Source organism: Mirounga leonina, unplaced genomic scaffold (assembly GCF_011800145.1).
Source record: "Mirounga leonina isolate KUSES-001 unplaced genomic scaffold, KU_Mleo_1.0 Mir_53, whole genome shotgun sequence".
In the NCBI taxonomy this organism is placed as follows: domain Eukaryota; kingdom Metazoa; phylum Chordata; class Mammalia; order Carnivora; family Phocidae; genus Mirounga; species Mirounga leonina.
The window spans coordinates 6623114-6646755 of record NW_023270807.1 but is presented as its reverse complement, the minus strand read 5'-3'; the positions used below and the strand labels follow the sequence as shown (position 1 = coordinate 6646755).

Here is a 23642-nt window from a genome sequence, read left to right as displayed (position 1 = left end):
TATATTCACACACACACACACACACACACACGTACGTGGCCAAACGATCCTGATTAATTTCAAAGAATCCTTTGAAATTAGAACAAATGAAACCAATTTCCCTGATTAAGTTAAACAGAATAAACAAATCCTTTCCTAACGGAAAATACATTTGTCCCTTCTAAAATTTTGTCTATGGGTACCAAATACAGTAAAAGTCGAAATGTCTCCTGAATACATCTCTTGGGTCCATTGTTGTATGTCTGTTTGGTCATGACACTATTCTAAACCTCATTTCATTTTGAATGATCCTAAATCACTTCCTGGACTGGAGAGAGCCCCTTGGACCAATTTATAGCCAGGACAACTCTGTAAAAGGACAGATTTCCATGATGGGGCACAACACATTCATTATAATCAAACCGAACTGCTACAAAATTAGTCAGAGGCAACTTGAGGTTGATCATTAAGTTTGTCCATACTGTGTAGCTGAAAAATGCAGATAGGTATTCAGATGCCCCATCGATTGCTTTAGAGGGCCACATGGAGCTCTCCAGAATTCTTTTTTTTTTCTTTTTTTAAGATTTTATTTATTTGAGAGAGAGAAAATGAGAGAGAGAAAGAGAGAGAGAGAGCACATGAGAGGGGGGTAGGGAAGAGGGAGAAGCAGACTCCCTGCTGAGCAGGGAGCCTGATGTGGGACTCGATCCCGGGACTCTAGGATCATGACCTGAGCCGAAGGCAGTCGCTTAACCAACTGAGCCACCCAGGTGCCCCAGCTCTCCAGAATTCTTAAAGGAAATATTTGACTTATGCAAAATATTTATTTCAAGATAAACTAAGAGCAATTGCATACTGGCTCCTAAAGTGCCTGTGAGTGTGATAGGAGCACATTTGCAGTGATTTTAAAAGAAGACAATTGATTCCATTTATTTTAGAAATCACTGCTTATTACTTTTGAATATTGTGAGGTTCAGACTTGTTTTGGGGCAGGAGAAAAGGCTGTCTGCAGGAAACATGTGTGTTACATTACAGTCTGGCAATCCTAAACACTAAAAGGAGTAATAAGGAAAGGTAGCTTGCCACATTGCTCAGTGACTTTTAAGTGTGTATTCCAATAAAAGTCCAGAAAATGCAGAAACTGGAGGAGCCAAAGGCATTATCCCCATTATCTCAGGGGAGTGGACTTGCCATTTTCCTGACTTATGATGATTTCTTCTACTTTCTGGAAGAAAGAGAGTTTCTCCACTGCAGATGAACATACAAGTTGGCTGTTGTTTTTGCCTTTCTTTGCCTTCTCTTTTATATTCATGTACTGAGTTCTCCATTTGGAGGCCTTTAGAAACAATAAAAACAATAACAATAGCAATAATAATAGCAGTAGCAGCAGCAAGGATTTATTGGGGATTATTACAGGGCCACACATTCTTGGCAGGATTTTAAGTACAGAACCCTATTTCTCTGTCACAACAGTTCTGCAAGATAAGGGTTATTCTCCCCAATTCTGCAGTTAAACAACTGTGGGTAATGCAGGATCACTCAGTTATAAATGCCAGATCCAGGGTTCAAACCCAGCTTTTTCTGATGCTAAGATGAGCCCAGAACTGTCTGCTAAAATCTCAAACTATAAGAGATGGGATATTTCAGATATGGTCAGGTAAGTTTTAGAAATACAAACTGAGAGTTTTAGAGGGGAGGGGGGTGGGGGCATGGGTTAGCCCAGTGATGGGTATTGAAGAGGGCACGTATTGCATGGAGCACTGGGTGTTATCCACAAACAATGAATCATGGAACACTACATCAAAAACTAATGATGTACTGTATGGTAACTAACAACATAATAAGAAGAAATCTCCGCCACCCAAAAAAAAGAAATATATTGCTTTTAACGGGATCTCAGGAAGTTGGTAAATGATCCCCCGTGGCCTTTCACGTGCTCTGAGAATCTTCTAGAGAGGGACAGCATATATGTTGATCGTGGAACACTTTCTCCACAAGATATTTCATGGGACATTTTAGGGAAAACTGGATTAGACTAAAGGCCATGCAGAGTCTGCCTAGTATTTATGGTCTCTGATACCTGTGCTAAGCCAAGTTATAACCCACAGAATGATGTTGAAATGATGCCTTTACTAACCTAATCTGATTGACAGGCCGTGTGTTAGGTAGGATAAGCAGCCAGAGTCGCCCACATCAGGAGGATTTCCAGCATTTGCTTGGGAGAAATTTGCTTAGTAGAGACTCAGTCCATGCTGTCACCCTCCCAAACCACCAGAACATGGAATTTCAGCTGCAGCTTGAGTATTTTACTCTAGTCATGTGCTGCCTGAGAGTTGCCTTAATTTTCTAGGTGTTGTTTTGTTTTTATGAAATGTTGGTGTTTTTCTTTGGGTAGTTTGAGTCACGTTAGGACCAGAGAATCATATTAATTTTTATCTGAAGAACACATAGGGATTCATTATTCAACTGCCTCACTAATGGGTGTGGAAACTGAAGCCTGATATCACAGGGGCTCATAGCAAGTAGGACTAGGATTCCAACTCTGGATTTGCAGGCCCCTGTTCTCTCCCCCATCTCTGTGACTTGGTCATCTCTCCCTTTGAATAGTATCTGTCAAATGGATTGTCTTGGATATGGGTGAGAATCAACAGGAATTCTCTTCTCTGACAATCTGCTGACCTTCTTGCCATAAGGCACAAATATATTGTCCCCTTACAAGAAGTTGGACTCTATTTGCCAAAATGGAAGAATTTGTACTTTGGGAGAAGCAAGAAGAAGGTGCTATTAATTGATACTTGGTCTTGAAAACTGAGCCTGGAATTTTCTTGAGACCTGAAAAAAATTCCATTTATTCCATCTCAGAGAGAGTGGGTCCTTTTTGTCTGCTGACAGAACTGAGACAGGACCTGTCGCCTTGACTTTTATCCTAATGACATCGATGCCTGTGTCATGCACTTCACCAGCAATGACCCACAGAAAATACCTCTCAAACCAATGGCTCAGTATCCCTGATCTGCCACATGGGCCAGGAAAATTCACCCAACGGATAAGATGCAGGCAGTGAGCTGTGAATATCTACTCTTACTGTTACCTGATTGGTCTAAAGTATTTCTGTCCCCTGGGATTCATTCTCCATTATCAACTATTGTCTTTACCTATTTATGTCATCAGAAATTTTGGATATTGGAAAAGTTAGAGAAAAGAATTATGGTTGAAGATGGAAACTCTTTTGCTACTGAAGTTTTAAAACTGAAGTCACAGTTCTGTTTTCTTTTATGAATAGGCTATTCACAGAATGTAAGTTTATTTTTTCATAGTAACCTTTTTTGGGGTCTGGAAAGTAAAAAATGGTGTGTTATACAGTTCTGCAACCAAGTTGGCTCACTTTAAGTGTGTAGTGACTCTTCATGTATATATAACGTGGAACCAATAAAAAAACAACAGACTAAAGTTGCTTGTAATCATGGGTGTTGGCTATTAAAAAAAAAACAATGCTTCATGCATATGGTAACTAGCAACTTGAAAGTGTCACGAACTGAAAATGGAAACCATACAAAGTGAAGAGAGTAAAGGAGAGAAAGCTGTGAGGAACTGTAGTGATAAATGTGTTCATCCTCCTCTAAGCTGGATGGTTATTTATAGCCATTAAACAATGTCTTCCCCTTTTCCAATCAGGACAGCAGCACAATACATACAACGCACATTTCCTATTTGGAAATCTACAATGAATGTGGTTATGATCTACTGGATCCAAGACACGAAGCCTCCAGTCTGGAAGATTTGCCGTGAGTAGCAGAACAACAAAGAAGGGGGGAAAAATCACTTTCAGATGTTCCCTTCAATTGTTTCCTTTGAAACTTTGTATGTTTCTGGTCTCAATCATAATTAACAAATACTGGATAACAGAATCTTTTTGTAACATAATGGATATTTTTTCAGTTATGACAAGCAGACAGTGGTGATGGGAACTAAAATTGCTTGAAACCCATTTCTTGGGAAAATCTCCTTTGGAGTTGGTGCAAGAGAGTGCGCTGGATGTCCTCCGAGTGGGTGCTGAGACGACTGGTGGGATATGCCAGTTCTGCTTTACTCTTATCAAATCAAACCCTTTACTCCTCTAATTGTGGCCTCTCTCTGAGGAGGGGATGCAAATTAGGGCTCAGGCAGCAATAAGAAATACGAAAGAGAGAAAATAAAACTTTGTTTTCCGGGGCGCCTGGGTGGCTCAGTTGGTTAAGCGACTGCCTTCGGCTCAGGTCATGATCCTGGAGTCCCTGGATTGAGTCCCGCATCGGGCTCCCTGCTCGGCAGGGAGTCTGCTTCTCCCTCTGACCCTCCCCCCTCTCATGTGCTCTCTCTCTCATTCTCTCTGTCTCAAATAAAAAAAAAAAAACAAAAACAAAACTTTGTTTTCCTCATTGCTTCTCTACTGTTATTAAGACTGACACTGACAATCAGTTGGTCAGATTGGCACTGATTGCATCATGACTGAAATATAGTCTTCAGAGCTTACCTACTAAGTTACCCTGACAGCATTTGTATAAGATTACTCACTGCTTGTTTGAGTATCTGCCTAAATTACATATTAATGGTAATACTTCATATCCTTTTGTCCAGACATCATATATCAGGAGTTGGTAGCCAAGAAAATGTACTTTAATTTTCTTATTAAATATTCTAAAACAATTTAAAAACATATATTAATCCTCTACCACAAAGACCAACAACCAGTTGCTTGCTTTACTTTGCAAAGGAAATAAGAGAAAATACTAAAGAAAATAAGTTATACTCTTTACATCACCTTTATATGTATTCTTCCTTTTACTGTTGACTAGAGTTTTTACATATCATCTCTGTTATGCCAACTATATTCATTAGAGGGAGTTAGGAAGGGGGATTATTATTGGTACTCTAAATATTTATGTTAATTAAATAATATAAGAAGAGAAAGGAAAAATCTGACTCCATGGAAGAAATTGGTCTTAAGGAAGCTATTGGAATTAAGTTTGTAGAAAGGTAAGAAGTCCCTCAGAGGAAGGTTAGAAACAGCAACATTTAAAACATGAAGATGGAACTAGAGGTATTATGCTGAGTGAAATAAGTCAGTCAGAGAAAGACAATTATGTGATTTCACTTATATGTGGAATTTAAGAAACAAAACAGAGGATCATAGGAGAAGGGAGGGAAAAATAGAGTAAGATGAAATCAGAGAGGGAGACAAACCATAAGAGACTCAACTCTAGGAAACAAACTGAGGGCTGCTGGAGGGGAGGTGGGTGGAGGGATGGGGTAATTGGGTGAGAGCATTAAGGAGGGCACGTGATGTAATGAGCACTGGGTATTATATGCAACTGATGAATCTCTGAACTCTACCTCTGAAACTAATAATACAAACCAACAATATATGCTAATTTTTTAAAAAGATTTTATTTATTTATTTGACAGAGAGAGACACAGCGAGAGAGGGAACACAAGCAAGGGGAGTGGGAGAAGGAGGAGCAGGCTTCCCGCAGAGCAGGGGCTCGTTCCCAGGACCCTGAGATCATGACCTGAGCCGAAGGCAGACACTTAACGTCTGAGCCACCCAGGCGCCCCACAATATATGCTAATTAAATGAATTTAAATTTTAAAAAAACAACCTGAAGATGTGGTCAGAAAGGCCATGTGTTGAGGAGTCACGTGAAATAAAATCAGAAAGGCCAATAGGCCTTTTTTTGAGGGACCGCTTTTGAAGTACTTGAATGACAGACTTTTGCTGTGAGATTGATCTTTATTCTAATAGCCTTTTAAATTAGTTTTCTAGCCTCCAGTCTAACCTGGACCTCTAGGCTAAATCTTGCTTAAAATTGCTTTTAACAAGTCACATCTACACTGAAGAGCTTGAAGCCTGCTTAACAATAATTCAGAAATGAAGGGCTTGGTTCTGACAAACATAGCGGAGGAGAAAGAAATTTGAGAGATATGCATAAAAAAAAATAGATGACAGGACGCCTGGGTGGCTCAGTCAATTAAGCGTCTGCCTTTGGCTCAGGTCATGGTACCAGGGTCCTGGGATCGAGCCCTGTGTTCGGCTCTTTGCTCAGCAGGGAGCTTGCTTCTCCCTCTGCCTGCAGCTCCCTCTGTTTGTGCTCTCTATCCCCCTCTCTCTCTCTGACAAATAAATAAAATCTTTAAAAAATAAATAAATAGATGATAGCTAGCTAGAAATAAAATATGTTGATTATTCCTCTCACCTTGGATTTGCTTGGATTTGAAAAGAAGATGAATTATAGCAAGTTCATTCTCTGTATTTTACTAATTGAGGAGAGTAAACCCAGAGAGGTATGACTTGCCCAGGTTTCAGAACTGATCTGTTAAAGGTACAGCAGGGATTGAAAACCACATACTCCCACTTTCATGCCAGAGTAGCAAAAATAGCTTCAAGATTTTACTGTGGGGCCCAGAGAATTAAGGAAGCATTGACTAAAAAGATGATCTCTGTTAGAAAACTTGATTGGGTGGTGGTAATAAGTTTCACATACATACATAACTTTGGTGTCTGAGAGTACCCTACCTGATGTTTATAAAAAATTCCTCACAGGTAGGAAGCATGCCTTACTTGAGTTGGTAGTCTCTCTACCGTGTAGGCCAAAGTAAGTTCTTAATATTTTAAAAAATTATCTGTCAAATTGAAACTGTGAAGTAGACTTTTTGAAGAAGAGCATGAAAGGGAAAACAGCATGAGCCCTATGAATCAGGGTCTAATTGTCATAACAAGACGCAGCCTGACTATGAGAAGCAGGAGTGAGCAAAGTCACTGAATTCTAAGAGAGGCAGTGTACTATAGAGTCAAGAACACTTGATTACAAGTCAGGAAATTTGGGTTCTAGTCCCAACCCTGCAATCTTAGACATTTTTTTTTCACTTTTCTAGGTTTCTTTTTTTTTTAATTAATTAATTTATTTATTTATTTGACAGAGAGAGACAGCAAGAGAGGGAACACAAGCAGGAGGAGTGGGAGAGGGAGAAGCAGGCTTCCCGCGGAGCAGGGAGCCTGATGCGGAACTCGATCCCAGGACCCTGGGATCACGACCTGAGCCAAAGGCAGATGCTTAACGACTGAGCCACCCAGGCACCCCTCTGGGTTTCTCATTGTCTGTAAAATGTGGCCATTGGGTTATATAATATTTAACAACCTTCCAACTTCCAATGTCTAGAGTTCAAAGATTGTTGACCTCACAGGGTAGGATTTATTTGATGACTCTTTTCCCCCTCACAAAAAATAAGAAGTGATGTAGATATTTTATATTTTTCTCCTAGAAAAGGGCCTTCAGCCTCTTGAGAGCAAGGACAATGCTTTAATTCACTGTATGTCTCTATGTTTCCTGGCATGCCTGACATTTACTAATGGCTCTCAAAGTGGATCAGATTGTCTCTGTAGATGTCACTAGCTTTCTGTCTTAAACTACGGCTCCTTCTTTGGTAGCTTTGTCCTCCTGTTGGAGAACCAGTTCACCGACTCAAGTCAGAAGTGACCTCAGTTACAAAACAGATATTTTCAGAGAACTACCACCCTCCCCCACAGCTATACAAAAGTGGACAAAAAGATGTTCTTATCTTATATTTTGGGATATAATTACATGACAACAAACCTCATTAAAATGAAAATGAGAAGATTCTCATTATGAAAGAAGATTCCCATATCCCAGGAGTATAGCCTATTTGCTCCAAATATATTCAGTACTATAAAATTCCAAAACAACTCAAGAATTGCAGTCTTTTGGTGTGGGGATTATGAGATTTGGCTGGTATTGAGTCTGCTGGCTTTCTGGGGATTTTAGGTTTGCCTTTTACTAAGATTATCAAGTAATTCTTCATAATGGAATGTGACTTTTGCTGTACCTGGGTTGGATTAAGAGTATGTACTGTTAGGGGCGCCTGGGTGGCTCAGTCGTTAAGTGTCTGCCTTCAGCTCAGGTCGTGATCCCAGGGTCCTGGGATCGAGCTGCATATTGGGCTCCCCAGTCCGCGGGAAGCCTGCTTCTCCCCCTCCCACTCCCTCTGCTTGTGTTCCCTCTCTTGCTGTGTCTCTCTCTGTCAAATAAACAAAATCTAAAAAAAAAAAAAAAAAAAAAAAAAGAGTATGTACTGTTAATCTGGTTTCACACACTCTTAAACTGGGACAAGCTCTAACTCTGCAATCCTATCCGTTTGGTTGACTGGTTTCATTGTTGCGAGCTGGAATGTCCCAAACACTCTGAACACGATCCAAAAAAATAGGAGGTAAAATGTCTGTTGACTTTGGTTCTCTCTTGCAGTCATCCATTTGAGGGACAATGACAATATACACATTTGATCGCTTCCACATTCGTGTACTTGGCATAGCCATGTGTAATCAAATCCAAGGTCATTTTAATGTTGCATAATAATAGCTATCAGTAGCAGGTTTCTCACCACTGAGCAGCAACACCACTTCCCCCAAATCACCAGCTGGATGCTCTTCTTATGAGCACTCTGCCTTTTCTGCTTCTTGTTCTTTTACATCCTAATGAGCTCCAACTCTCAGCTGTTACTGAAGCATTTGCCTATAGACTGCCTGCAGAATTTGTATGTATGATGTCAGGGTACCGGACTAAAGTTAATTGCTTTTTGCAAATGTTGCTGTAGCTGTTTGGCAAGGAGTTTTTAGATACAACACCAAAAGCATGATCCGTGAAAGAAAAAAATAGATGAGTTAAGCTTCATTAAAATTAAAAACTTCTGCTCTCTGAAAGACACTGTCAAGAGAATAAAAAGATACGCCAGAGACAGAGAAAGTATTTACCAGACACATGTCTGATAAAAGATTTGTATCTAAAATATACAAAGAACTCTTCAAACTCAACAATAAGAAAACTAACAATCCAATGAAGAAATGAGAAAAAGACCTGAACAGACACCTCACCAAAGAAGATGTATGGATGGTAGATAAGCATGTGAGGAGATGCTCAACATCATCTGTCATTAGGGAATCACTAATTAAAGCTACTAGGCACCTACTAGAATGGCAAAAACCTAAAAAACTAGCAATACCAAATGCTGGCAAGAATGTAGAGCAACTGGAACTCTCATTCATGCGGTATAGCACAGCCACTTTGAAAGTCAATTTCCAGTTTCTTAAAAAATAAAACATAGTTCTTAGGATATGATTCAGCAGTCAGGCTCCTGGGTATTTAACCAAATGAATTGAAAACTTGTATCAGTACAAAAAGCTGCCCACAAGTGGATATAGCAGCCTTATTCATAATTGCCAAGGACTGGAAGCATCCAAGATGCCCCACCATAGGCAAATAGAAAAGCAAACTGTGGGACATCCATGCAGTGGAATATTATCTGGCAATAAAAAGCAATGAGCTACTAAGCCACAAAAAGACATGAAAAGTCTACATACTATATTATTCCAACTATAAGACGTGAAAAAGGCAGAAGTATAGGTACAGTAAAAAGATCACTAGTAGCTGGGGAGAGGAGAGGTAGAGGGATGAATAGGTGAAGCACGGGGGGCTTTTTGGGCAGACAGGCTAGTGTATATGATAGTATGATGGTGGATGCATGATATTATGCACTCGTCCAAACTCACAGAATATATGCCACCAAGAGTGAACCCTAACAGAAGCTATGGACCTTTAGTTAATAAAATAGCAACAGCAAAAAGGAATGAACTATTGATCCATTTAACAGCTTGGGTGACTCACTCTCCAGGGAATTATGCTGAGTGAAAAAGCCAATCCCAAAAGGTCATACACTGTGTGATTTTATTTATGGAATAATTTTTAAATGGCAAAATTATAGAAGTAGGTAACAGCTGAGTGGTTGACTGGAGTTAGGGAGGGAAGTGGGAATGGTTATGCAAGGCCAGTGAGAGATCCTTTTGGTAACAGACTATTCTGTATCTAAACTGTGGCTGTGAATACACAAAACTACTCATGTGATTAAATTCCATAGAACTAAACACACACACACACACACACACACACGAGTACTGGTGAAACTGGGACATCTGAATAAGATCAGTGGATTGTATCAATGCCAATGTCCTGGTTGTGATATTTTAATATAATTTTACAAGATGTTAACATTGGGAAAAATTGGGTAATGGGTACATTATTTCTTACAGCTGCATGCAAATCTACAATGATCACAAAATACAAAGCTTAATTTAAAAAAGTGTCTATATATTTGTATAGAGACATGTGTATTTAATGTGTTCTGTATTTAGTAATTTAAATAAAAATAAAACATCTATTTTTGAAAGTCCTTATGTCATATGCTATAAAGGGAATATAGTTAGAATCTAAGTATGTCTTATGAAGTAAAATAGTATAACTACTGGTCTTAACCATAAGGAAAATAGTCACCTTACTTTAGTGTAATTTTAGTATTCCTAAATAGGGATACATAATAGACTTAAGGTTTCAAAGACAGCCATGGTTATTACTGTTAGAAAAAAGTCAGTAAACTCCAGCATCCAGTATTGAAATCTTGGCTGTGTTGTAAAATAATTTGTCATCAAAGGGAAAGATAAAATTTGATGGATGTTAAGTTTAATTCATCACATTTCTAATACCTACCAGATATGAAACACTGTTAAGTGTTGCAGGAGTTACAGAAAAGATTAAAGCACAGTGTCTGTCCTCATGGCTTACAGTCTAGTCATGTATAATCATTCATTTATTCAACAAACATTTATTGAAATCCAGCTTGATTCCACACTTTGTGCTAGGCACCGAGTTTACTAACATAGTCTTTCCTTTCCTGGTACTCACAGTCAAGTAGGTAAACCTAGTACAAAATAGCATAAGGTGGAATATGAAAACCATCATAAGAGAGGCACAAAGAATGACTAGGGCTTAAAGGAGAAAGAAATCACATTAGGTCAAGTGATCAGAGATTCACAGAGAATGTGGTACATGATATAGTCCTTGAGGGAAGGGAAAGGGTAGGACTTGGGGCAGTGGAATGTGGCATTCATGTGGACGCAAAGGTGGGGAAAAGCATAGAGCTTATTCTGTCATAGGTAATAGACCTATTTGACTGGACCCCAGTAAGGGAGTAGGTAAGAACATTGAGACTGGAAAGGCAGGAATGGAAGGACTTGGCAGGAAGTGTAGCTCTCAGAGATTTTTTATTCAAGGGCATAGCAGATTGGAACCACCTTTTAAGAAGAAAAATCAGTCAGTAGCATGTAGGGCTGGAATGAGATGGATGGGAGTCAGACTCCAGAGCATTGTGGGAAGTGATGAGGACCATTTAGGTGGCAACGGCAGTAAAAAGGAGGGACAGAACTGGAATACATAATCCAGTTGCTTGACATTTAACTATGAATGAGACTATAACTATGTATGAGAATCACCTGGATTGTTGTTAAAAATGCAGATTCCTGGCCCCCCCACCTCCAGAAAATTCAAATGTTTGGATAAACATCCCAGGTGATTCTAATGAAGGTGGTCTGTATTAATCCCTTCCCTCATCCACCTAGGAAAGGTTCTTTTTAGAGATACCAGAAAAATCTCTCCAAAGGAGGAGATGGGCACCTATTGTGTGCTGGTCCCTGTCATTGGGACTTTAAATGCAGTATCTCATTTGAGGAAGTAGGTATCCTAATCTATGTTTTATGGATGACTAAATTGTGGTTCACATAGATAATGTGATATTTCCCTGAGATTCCATGTCTGCCAAGAATGAATCATGATATCAAGCTCCATCCATCAAGCATCAAAGCAGGGGGTGCTGATGCTCTTGCCCTGGACATCCGTGTTGTATCCTGGCATTCCATCTGAGTTCTGAGCAGACTGTGGTTTCTGGGCTTCTTCAGGCCTCTGGAGCCTCTTGTGTGAGCCAAAGCTTTGAGTCCTGTTCAGCTCTGTCGTTTGTCTAACACTCTGCAAGACTTGGAGAGTACCTGTTCTTTACCTCAAAGGGAACTTAGTCTAGTAGAACAGACTCATAAATTGATCATTTCAGACATGATCAGATCAGACATTTCAGATCATTTCATACATACTAAGTGATAAGATGCCCTGGGTTCTTTCACAGTACATGGGAGGATACTAATTTCCACCTGGGGGTTCAGAGAAGGCTGGAGGAAAAACTCTGCCACATTATGGTCTCCAAGCTCAGCTAGGCCCTCAGTCTGCTAAGCAATATCTTCATGTACCCAGTGCTTTTTCTCCCATTACTCACAATAATTATATCAAATGTCTGTCTCTGTTGTCATGTACTGCCTACTCCATTTTTCTTCCAAGCCACTTGTATCCTTACCTTAGACAGAAGCTGCCAAATATGAATTCCCCCAACTTGCTGCCTCCCACCTGCTACCCACTCACCTACTTTTCTCTAGCCTCAGGAAACTCTGTCCTTTTCCAAGTCAATATTTCCACTTATGCTCAGTTCTCCTCTTGGATGTGTAGGCCAAATCTACTTTATTTGGCCTACACATTTTATGTTTAAAATTTTTTAATTTAGTGCCTTTAGCTGAAGCATGGGTCCTTCAGTTCTTTTTTTTTTTTTTTTAGTCATTCAAGACACAGAGATAGAGAGAGAGAGAGAGAGAGAGCATGAGCAGGGGAGAGGCGGAGGGAGAAGGAGAAGCAGGCTCTCCGCTGAGCCAGAAGCCGGACATGGGGCTTGATCCCAGGACCCTGGGATCATGACCTGAGCCAAAGACAGACGCTTAACCATCTGAGCCACCCAGGCGCCCCAGGTCCTTCAGTTCTTATTCCTACCTATTGCATTATATTTTTTATTTGTGTTATTTTTCTGGTCGCATTGAGCATTTTTGGAGATTCCTGGGCCTATAAGCATAGATCTCAAAGTTAAAACTAACTCCAATCTTCAACCGAGTCAACTACTGATATAGCTGGAAGGCAACCTCTTGAGAAGTGGGGCTGCTGTCTTACAGGATGGTCTGAGCAAGTGACCAGTGACTAGTGATGGTCAGTTACACTCTATGAACTTCATGGATTGGCCAGGGTCTGCGTTCTTAAAGAAATAGAACATTGTCAATTACCTAACAGAGGGAATAGAGAACCTTTCCAGCCCCAGAATGACACTTCTACCCAAAGCCTGTCCCACTAGTGTAATAACCCGTACTCTGAATGGCCAATTGGAAGAGATCATTCTCAGCATCTGAAATGTCTTATATAGGAGGCTGTTTTTGTCAGCTCGGCTACCAGAACAACATACCATAAACTGGGTGGCTTAAACAACAGACACTTATTTCTTATAGTTCTGGAGACTGGGAAGTCCAATATCAAGGAACTGGCAGGTTTGGCTCCTGGTGAGAGCTCTCTTCTGGCCTTCTTGCTGTGACCTTACATGGTGGAGAGAGAGAGCACTCTGGTCTCTCTTCCTCTTTTTATAAGGGCGTTGATCCCACCCTGTGACCTTATCTAAAACCTCATTACCTACCAAAGGTCCCACCTCTAAATACCATCACATTAGAGATTAGGGCTTCAATATACAAGTTTTTGTGGGGGCACAACCGTTCAGTCCATAACAGAGGTGTTAGGTTTCACCAACTGTTGCCTCATATGTGATGTGTAGAAGGATGGGAAGAAACAGATACAGCATTTTCACCCATACATCTGGCATGTAAAAATATATCTGTGATATTTAGGGTTGTTAGTCACTTGAGATTAATTAAGGACAGGGAAAACCCTGTCACCTAAATCTATTCCATTTTTCTCATATGTTACATATAAACAAATGCATACAGTTTCTTTTTCTAAGATTAAGAGTTGAAATGCACTTTTAAAATTACGTGTTAGTATGGATTTGTTTTTCTTTGACTTTCTGTCCACTTAGTCTTCATAATTGCTCTATGAATCATTTGGTTTGGTTTGATACAATGTAATTTTTCAACCTGTTTTAAATTTTGAGTATAAAAGCAAAACCGTAAGATTACCTAAAAAAGTATTGACTGGTTTAGGCTTCCTTGGTCACTTTATTCTGTCATTTAGAAGAATACACAGGGTTTGGAAGCCCATCTGACTATTACAGCTCAACAATACAGAAAAAATGATTGCAACTGTTTGAGAGTGTCATCATCATATATACCAAGCACTTACTATATTGCAGGAATCTCAGCTCTTTTGGGGCATTACAAAGAAGTCATACTGTATGTTTATCCTCAATGAATGTACCATTTAGTTGGAATATGCAGCATCCACATGAAACACCACAAGAAACTTCTGCAAAACACAACTGCTCTCAACTGTCCAGCTAATAATGTGTGTACATGCAAAAAAGACATAAAAATGATTTAGAGCTGCAATAGTCTCATGAATGGAGCCATGTCAACCAATAATCTCCTGTCATAGCCTACTCTCTCAGTGATCTCCTAATTTCACTGGCATATGCCAAGACCAAAGTTCTGACTGAGCTAAGAGCTGGCAGTGCTGCCAAGGTGGGGGCAGTGCTGAGCCAGCCTGGAGAGAGGATGCATGGGGAAAAGCCTTTCCAATGAAATCTAGAGTGAGGGGAAGAGGATCTCTCAGACAGCTAGAGGGCTCATCTGGACCAAGTGATAAGTGTCACAGGTAACTCATTAATCTCCCTGCTCTGAAACTTCCATGCAGGTTAGCCTATGTATTGTTTAGCTGACTATAATTGACCTTGTGTTTTCAGACTGAGTTCTAGGATAGTTGAAGACTATAAGATACCAAGTGAAAGTTATTGTGAGCCACACATCAGACCAATGCTACTCAGGCTGGCTGGCCACCTCTTATCTTTTAGTACATATGTGACTCAATCCAAGAAGGAAACCCTGGGAATAACCCAGTTAGAAGAAATAATGGTAAAAATAGATCCCTTTTACAATAGCAAAAGAAGGTAAAACGTTCAGGTCTTTGTGAAGACAATACAGGTAGTGCATTTTTTGGTGAAAAATAAAAGAAGACTTTGAAGGTAAATGGAGAGCTGTTAATCTGGTTCTGAATGAGAAATGTGAATACCTTGAAGAGGTCAGCTCTTCCCATTATGTAGGGGTTCAGTGAAATTCCAAGCAATATCTTAAAGACTTTAAAAAACAGGTAGGAGTCCAGAGTTTATCTGAAAGGAAAAACAACCAAGATGAGCAAAGAAATATCTGAAACAGAGAGAAATGAGAGAGGACCCAGTGATGCCATATATTCAAGTTAGGTAAAACTCTAATAATGAAATTGTGTTGTACCACTTCAGAATTGGACAGATGAGAAAGAGAGAACAGATAAACCAGAATTAGATCCTATAGCATATTACTATTTAATGTGGATAAAGGGAAGAGTTATTCAGTCACTGGATTGAACATTTTTGTTAGTGAATTAACTAACAACTGCTTATAATAGCAGCCCAATTTATAGTGCCTTGACTAAATAGTCTGTCCACCCCTACACCTGACTTCTGCCCTCGCCCTGCCCCAAACCTGCACACAACAGTTAGGATTCTAGAGATGGGAGCCAGGGCTGCTATAGAAGCTTCAGGATGCCACTGGGGCTTCCTTTTATCATTCTGCTGGAACCAGTCTTAGCAGATGGCTTTAGTCCTCATGCAGAATGACTACCCTACCTTCAGCAGCATATCCACATTCCTGGAAGAAAAAATGAGGCAGGCATGTGCTAGCTGAGCCTGTCCTTTAACAGTCTTCCCCAGAAGCTCTATCCTTTGACTTTCATGTACTTGTCACTGACCAGAATTATGTTACATGGCCAGTTGTAGTCGCAAGGGAGTCTGGGAAACTCTAGTATTTTTAAATAATTCCCTGAACAAAAATCAGAACTTAACAGTTACACAGAAGGGGGGACAGATTCCATAAAGGCAGCCTGCACTGTGAGTCACAATTAGTTATCTGGGGGAAAAAAAATCCATGTGGATACTTTATTTTCTTCCCTGCACCTGCATCCTAAAAAATAGAAGAAAATGTATTATTAATACTAAAGGATATAATAACATGCCTGCACTTAAATTTTTACCACAAATCTGCTAAATATTTAGCATAAGAAAATTGTTTTAAGGAAGTATATCAATGCATTATCATTGTTCTTGTGGTGGGGTTCTGTTTTTATTTTTTTTAATTCTTTCTACTTTTTTAAATTTTCAAACTTTTTCACAAGAAGCATGTATGACTTTTATAGTTGGAAAAAAATAAACCTTATGTTAAAATGAAAATAAATAAAAGTAAATAGGTGCAGAACTTGTCAAATGCAATAGCATAATCTTAGAGGTGTATAAAGCTATTTCCCTGATAGGAAATGCTATGGTTTTCCAAAATTAGAAATCCATGGCCTCTAGATCTGTTTACTGCTATAATTCCCCCTAATGTGGAAAACTTGACCACATAATTTTGATGGTGCAACCATGAAGTCTGAATGAGAAAGCAAGTATTAGTGAAAAATGAGAGGAAAAATATTTTCTTTAGAAAAATAAGTTGGTAGCTCTGAAGAAGATAAATTTTTTAGTGTATGGCTCTATAATCACTATATGGAATTAAGTCAAATAAGGCATTTCATTAAATCATGGATTATTTGTGAGTCTGGAACACCAGAAGGAACATGATATTTATGGCTGAATATAACTGGAAATTAGCAAGAACTCAAGACAGAGAACTGGAAGCAGTTGGCCACTGCTATGGAAATGGAAGACCAAAATGAGAATTACCCATGATAGTCAAAGACAGAATCATACTAGGTATAATTAATGTGTTGAAGAAACAACACTCTTCTCATAAACATGGATGTTTATAGCAGCTTTATTCATAATTGTCAAAACTTGGAAGCAACCAAGATGTCCTTCAGTAGGTAAAGGAATAAATTAATTTTGGTACATCCAGACAGTGGAATATAATTCCTTGTTTACTGAGAGTTTTTATCATGAATGGGTGGTGGATATTGTTACTTTTTCTGCACCTATTGATATGGTCATGTGGTTTTTCTTTTTTAGCCCTGGTATGATGCATTACATTAATTAAGTTTTGAATATTGAACCAACCATGTATACATGGGATAAATCGCACTTGGTGTGGCATAAATTCTTTTCTTACTTTGTTGGATTTGACTTGCTAATATTTTGTTGAGGATTTTTGCATCTTGTTCATGGGAGATATTAGTCTTTAGTTTTCTTGCAATGTCTTTGTATATTTTTGGCATTAAGTAATGCTGACCTCATAAAATGAATTAGTTCTTCTGCTTCTTTCCTCTGAAAGAGATTATTGAGAATTGATATAATTGATTCCTTAAATATTTACTAGAGAAACTGGTATTTTTAGTAGGTGAAATTAAATAACTTAGTTTTTAAAATGTCATGTGATTGATTAGATTCTTCATTATCAGTAAAAAGATACAATATTAGATAAAACTATAAAGAAAAGATATGCTTTTCAATCTACTAGAAAAAATTTTCAATAAATAGAAAAAATATCCATTACTTTTAGTCCATTCTGTCTAGATTAAGACCAATATAAAAATGGATTACAGATTTGTAAAACCTCCTCAAGGGATGTTCTAATTTTTTATATAACAGAGGACATCTCTTAGATTTTTAGTTAATCTGAAGAAAATCTAACTTTAAGACTATTTAAATGCAGGAAGGATGGTTCCCCTTACATGTCTCCTAAAAATTTGCCGCTTCCCTTTTCTCAAATCTTTACCATGAAGAGCTTCTGAGAATGTGTGTTGGGGTAGGGAAAAAAAAAGGAGGTTGAAACCACTGAATGAAAGAGTATTTTCTTCATTAAAATGAATAGTGTGACTGTGTTTACAACATGTGAAACATATCCATTTATTTAGAAGAACCTGACTGGATCCCCTTCCATTTTCATGAGGCCGGCCTGCTATTGATATTTCTGAGTCAAGGTAACTAACTAGACAGGGTTACTTCTATTCTGGATAGCACCTTCTTGTGAATTATTAAAAGGCGCCCCTGCCATCTGTTGGAAAACTGTTGTGATATGCTAGTTTTGTTAGAAGATGCTTTACTGCCCTCTGACAGACATTTTTTCATAATAAATATACAAACTTATGATGCGAATTGCACCCCCTTGGACATGGTGCCATTGTGCAGGGTGCCTGCATAATCACAGGGGGCATTTGCAAGTAGGGGAAAAAAACCCCAGCACCATGGCAACACGTGTTTACAACATGTAAATGAGAAGCCAGATTCATTGCAGTAACTCCTGGAAAGTTCCTGTTCAGCAAGTTGGTGGTATTGGAATGTTGTGGAGGTAGGGTGTGGGGAGGGGAGGGTTCTTTCATTGATGGCTTCCCTTATTGAGAACAAGAGCTTGGCTATTGCTCTTTCTCTGTCTTCCAGCCAGTTAGAAAGAGTCTACAAATTCCAACTACTTAGCCAAATGGAAAAGATTCTCTGTTTACAGAGAAAACACAAAGCCCGCTTCTTCCCCATCATTAAGCAGGCCGAGTATGCTTAGCAGAACTTTTCCACTTAGGTGTCCAAGTTAAGGCTATCAGTGACTTTTTGCTTGAAATCTAAACATTTTAGAAACATTTTGTAGGGAAAACTATTCACAAGCCCTTTCAAAAAGAATCAAATAAATAGTTTGGGGGGTTTCCATCTTGGAATTAGGATGTTTATTTAAGAAACTCTAATAAAGCCCTCTTTCAAGCCCATGAAAATTATAGTCAGAATTGAGTGGCAGACTAAGGATTCAGGAAATAACTATTGATTTGTGAGAGAGAGAGAAAAAAAGAAAAGGCCAAGGAATGAAGCAACTTGATGAGAAACTTTTGCTAATGGTTCTTATTTCCCCCACCTTTGAAAACGCATTCCACCAGCAGCAAAGTTTAAAACATTCTCACTCTCAGATTAGCCCACCTAGGCAAGAGTTAGTACTCAGGGCATGGCTCAGGCTGGGCTTCTGTGAGGAAAGGCATGAGAGTGAGTGGGGCTGACATATTGGCTGTCAGGCTTAGTGCAAAAGGGATTTTCAGTGAAGGCAGGCAGGGCTATGAAGGAAGTACAAAGCCTCATGCCCAAGGGATTGGGCAGAAACCAGGGAAGAATTTGAGAAGAACTGGTAAGGGAGATCCTGACTAGAGAGAGAAAGTTGCACCACAGAAGATTCCAGAAGGATGCCAGAGGTAGAGCCTTTTACAGGGTGGCCACAGATGAGCCCTAAGTAGAGAACCATGAAAGAAGCCAAACTAAATTGGACGCCAACCTGCTGTTTTATTTACTTTTCAAAACCTCCATGGGCAAGAAATCAGACAATTGTGAGGGAAACATAATATCAGAAAAGCATCAGAGAGATGCATAGGAATGGGTCACAAAAGACAGCTGAGAGTTCTAGACAGAAAAACTGGGGGCATGTTCAAATTGTATTTTGATCAAAGTGACAAAGCTGGGCAAGGACCTGGAAGTAAATATAGAAGTGTAGTAGTTCTGAAGTAGCCACACTGGAGATCAAAGGTTCTCAGTGATTTAGAAGAAAGAAGTAGCTTAGCCAAATGCCTCTGATGACATTTCACACTTTCTACCTTATGCTTCTAACTATTCTATGTAAATATAATCCCATATCAGTGACCCATTTAGGCTGTCTAACAAATGAACACTTTCAGAATTCCAAACCTGCTTGTTTTCTGCATTTCTTATTTCAGTGAAGTAATGGTGAGAGATGTATGTATGTTGAGTCCCTACCAGCACTTAGGTTTCTTTGATTTGGTAATGTTAAAAACCATATGGATGTTTAGGTAGATCATAATCCCCAGTTGAGCATTAGTTACTGCTGTGGCTGATGGGTGACTTAGTTGACCCATCAGCTGTATGGGAAGTCAGGGAGTAGACAAGAAACTTCCCGAGAAAAGACTAGCCTTTTTAAAATCCACAGTGACCTTGCCTATTAGTAGGTGTAGTTCAAGAGTAACTTCCTGCAACCCATAAGATGAGCAATTTTCCCCTTTGGGCATGGGGTGGAACTGGGTGGAAAGTAAAGATAAAGAAACCAGAAATCTCCACCCCATGTATCTACCTTGTAGGGTTATTAAAGATGAATTCAGTGGCTTTCAATCTTGACTGTACGCTAGACTCACTTGGAGTTTTTGTGAATTCTGATACCCAGACCAGGTCCCCAGAACCATCAAATTAAAATCTCTTAGGACGGGACCCAGCATCAGCCTTTTATTGTTTGCTTTTAGTTCCACAGATGGTTCCGGTGTGCAGCCAAGGTGAGAACAACTGGATTAAAGGAAACAATGCTGGTGCCTGGCACCCTTTGGGTGCCCAAAGAGCATGAGCATTCTCTTCTTTGAATCATTTCCTGCTCCCCCAGCCTCCCCCTTTTCTGAACTTGCACAAGATAATGCTGTCTCTGGCTTGGTGGTTCAACATGTATCACAGATGACTTGGCCTCAGAGTTGGAGAATTCATTGTTAGCTCTGTGTTGAAAAAGAACTCTCTTCTATTTTCACTTTGAATGTACCATCTCCTCACTTGTTTCCTGTTTTCATCTTCCTTCCAGTATTACTTAATTTCCTGCACCCAGAATCTGTGGATTTAGGAAGCATTCTGACTTCTGTGTCCCTAGTGATTGAATTTAGCTAAACCTTCTCGAGCACTTTAGAAAGTCAGGGTGGATCTAAAGTTTAAGGAATAGAGAGGGTTCCTAAAAATAGAACACAATTCATCCATTTCAGTTAAAAATGCCTTCATGTTTTCCAAGCATTTTTCAACTCTTAAGCGTTTTTAATAAGCTCACTTATGAGTCTTGTTGAAAAATAAATAAAATACACTTGTTTTCATTAAGGGAAGAGATCTTTTTCCATCTTAGTTGGTATTGTTGAAGGAGACAAAAAGGAGTCCAAAACTTGGCAAAGGACTACATTATTAGTGACATATTGGTCACAGATGTGCTGTGGTAGAGCTACATTTTCTTCCGTCAATTAGTATCTTACCCACAAACTACATATGAAAGCCCAGATAACCTCTTTACCAAAGGGAAGGATGAAAAAAAATGATACTTGCAAAATCTCTATTTTTAAGGTATTCTAAATGTGTTTTTATAAATAGACAAGTGACACACGTCCACTGGCTATTTGTACGTTTAAAGGAGAAATAATGCTAGATGATGCCCTTATCATCGATCCCAAATGCCTTAAGCAAGTGCTGATATGCCGAGGTAATTTTTGGCAATACTAGTGAATTATAAGATTTTCTTTCCTTAACAATTCTTAAGAAAATCAAGGAGGCACACTCAAGAGTCAGAAGGGAACTCTCTTTAGTAATTTTATTGGTTGAATTGGTGGGCCTTTGAAGCAGAGTATAAGGAGTTCACATTGTATTCAGTTGCAGAAAGTCCTAAAAAGACTCCAAGGAGAGTAATGACAAGCCAACTCTGGAAACAGAGTTAAGATTCACTTGGGGAGGAAATGATGTTGGCATCCCATGAAGGCAGTTGTAATAGATGAATGTAATTCCAGACCTAAAGCTTTGACCATAAGGATGTAATGGAGGGAAAAGATATGATGTAAAAAAAAAAAAAGGATTAAGAAACACATTTGATGGACATAAAAATAATAATGACAAACTAAAACTTTATTATAATTTTAAAACTCATCTTGATAAGAAAACTAGACAAGGTAATAACTCCTGGAAGGATGACAGATACTTCAATTTCTAGCATGTTTATTTATTTTTTTTTAAAGATTTTATTTATTTATTTGAGAGAGAGAGAATGAGAGACAGAGAGCATGAGAGGGAGGAGGGTCAGAGGGAGAAGCAGACTCCCCGCCAAGCAGGGAGCCCGATGCGGGACCCAATCCCGGGACTCCAGGATCATGACCCGAGCCGAAGGCAGTCGCCCAACCAACTGAGCCACCCAGGCGCCCAATTTCTAGCATGTTTAAATTGATGAGCTAACCAGTTTGAAAGGTCATGTAAATTGAAAGTGATATGAAATTGAACAAAAGGGAAAAATTAGAAGAAGAAGAATTAGTGCCTTACCTATGTAAGAAGCTGAATTAGAGAAAAAACAATGTAGCCGACTTCCCTGATATATAGGTAGAAGGTTATCTATTTGCATTTTTAATTCGGCAAGAATATGTTTGATTTAGTGATCCGACGATTGCAAAGACAGATGGCCTTGAATCAGGAGATTGTGATATACTTTTCAGCCCCCAGACTATTTAACAGTACTGTCAAGGGAACGTCAGTGTTTTGATGTGTATCCAGTACTGTACAGCGTCTTGTGTATTGTTTGATTTTATAAGTTCAAGATGTAGTACTCTACAGCTTTTTAAAAATAAACCTTAAGAAGACTTCAGTTCTTTTCATTCTCAAAGTCCCTTGTTTTGTTGCTTCCCATTTCCCTAGGAAAGTGACAATATTCGAGGACCCTGATCAGAACATTCACCTGAAAAACCTGTCTCTCCATCAGGCAGCCACAGAGGAAGAAGCTCTAAATCTGCTCTTCTTAGGAGACACCAACAGAATGATTGCTGAGGTAATAAACTTTTCTCCGCAAGCTGCTTTTCCATATTATAAGATCTAATAGAATTTTAGGGACAGAACAACCTCAAAGACAATCTCATCCAGATTTCATGTCACAGGTAAGAAATTCTAGATTCAGAGAATTGAGACTTTCCCAGGGTCATTCAGCTTAGTTAAGAAGCAGGGTCTGATCTCTAGACTGGTACCTTTGATATTTTCAATTTTCTACAAATTAGTTTGCAGATAACCAATGGAAACTCCTTAAATGTTTTAATCATAGGAATTTTCGCATAATTTTTGAAATTTAAAAATACACAGTTCATTATTCCTAACCTCAGATCCTCCAAATATTGGCGCATGTTTACAGATCCATATATTTTCATGTATTTAGGAAATTAATATTTATATGGCATTTAGAACAATACATGGAACATGAGAAGTGCTGTATGTGCGGCTGTTGTTGGCAGATCTGCATGTCTATGCCATGAGGTGTAGTAAGAATGCCTCAGTGCAATATTTGGAATGTATTTATACTAAAACTTACTTATTGTTAATCTAACATTGGAGCTCATTGGGTGCCTGTATTTCACCTGGAAACCCTAGACCGGAGTCAGGACTGACTAAGCGTGGTCAGAGGCCCTGACCCTAACCAGTTACTGATTGAAGATGGAGCATCACAAAGCTCTCACCCAGCAACACTGAAGTAAAAGAATGGGTGTGGGGGTGGTGTGGGAACAGTTCCCCAAATGAACAGCTTACCATTAACACTGGCACTTCCTTTTTTTTTTAATTGAAGTATAGTTAACATACGATGTTATATTAGTTTCAGGCGTACAACATAGTGATTTGACAAGTCTATACGTTATTCAGTGCTTGCCACCATGAGGTGGTCACCGTGGCCCCATGCAATGTTACTACAGTATTACTGACTATACTCCCTATGCTGTACTTTTCATCTCTGTGACTGATTTATTTTATAACTGAAAGTTTGTACCTCTTAATCCCCTTTACCCATTTTACCCATCCTCATCTACCTCACCTCTGGCAACTACCAGCTCGTTCTTTGTATTTAAGAGTCTGTTTGGTTTTGTTTGTTCGTTTTGTTTTTTAGATTCCACATATAGGCGAGATCACATAGGATTTGTCTTTCTCTGTCTGACGTATTTCACTTAGCATGATGCCTTCTAGGTTTATCCATGTTGTTGCAAGTGGCAGGCTCTCATTCTTTT

General features: G+C 39.1%; 1 protein-coding gene across 2 annotated transcripts in view; it reads left to right on the top strand.

Annotated features, from left to right (window-relative positions):
• The window catches only part of KIF6 (kinesin family member 6), a 440006-nt gene that overhangs the window by 88394 nt on the left and 327970 nt on the right, over nt 1-23642 (top strand). For both annotated transcript variants that reach the window (XM_034991249.1, XM_034991248.1), the window contains exons 5-6: nt 3655-3764; nt 22297-22426. In XM_034991249.1, the coding sequence (XP_034847140.1) occupies nt 3655-3764; nt 22297-22426 (240 nt within the window). The remainder of the gene's footprint in view (nt 1-3654; nt 3765-22296; nt 22427-23642) is intronic.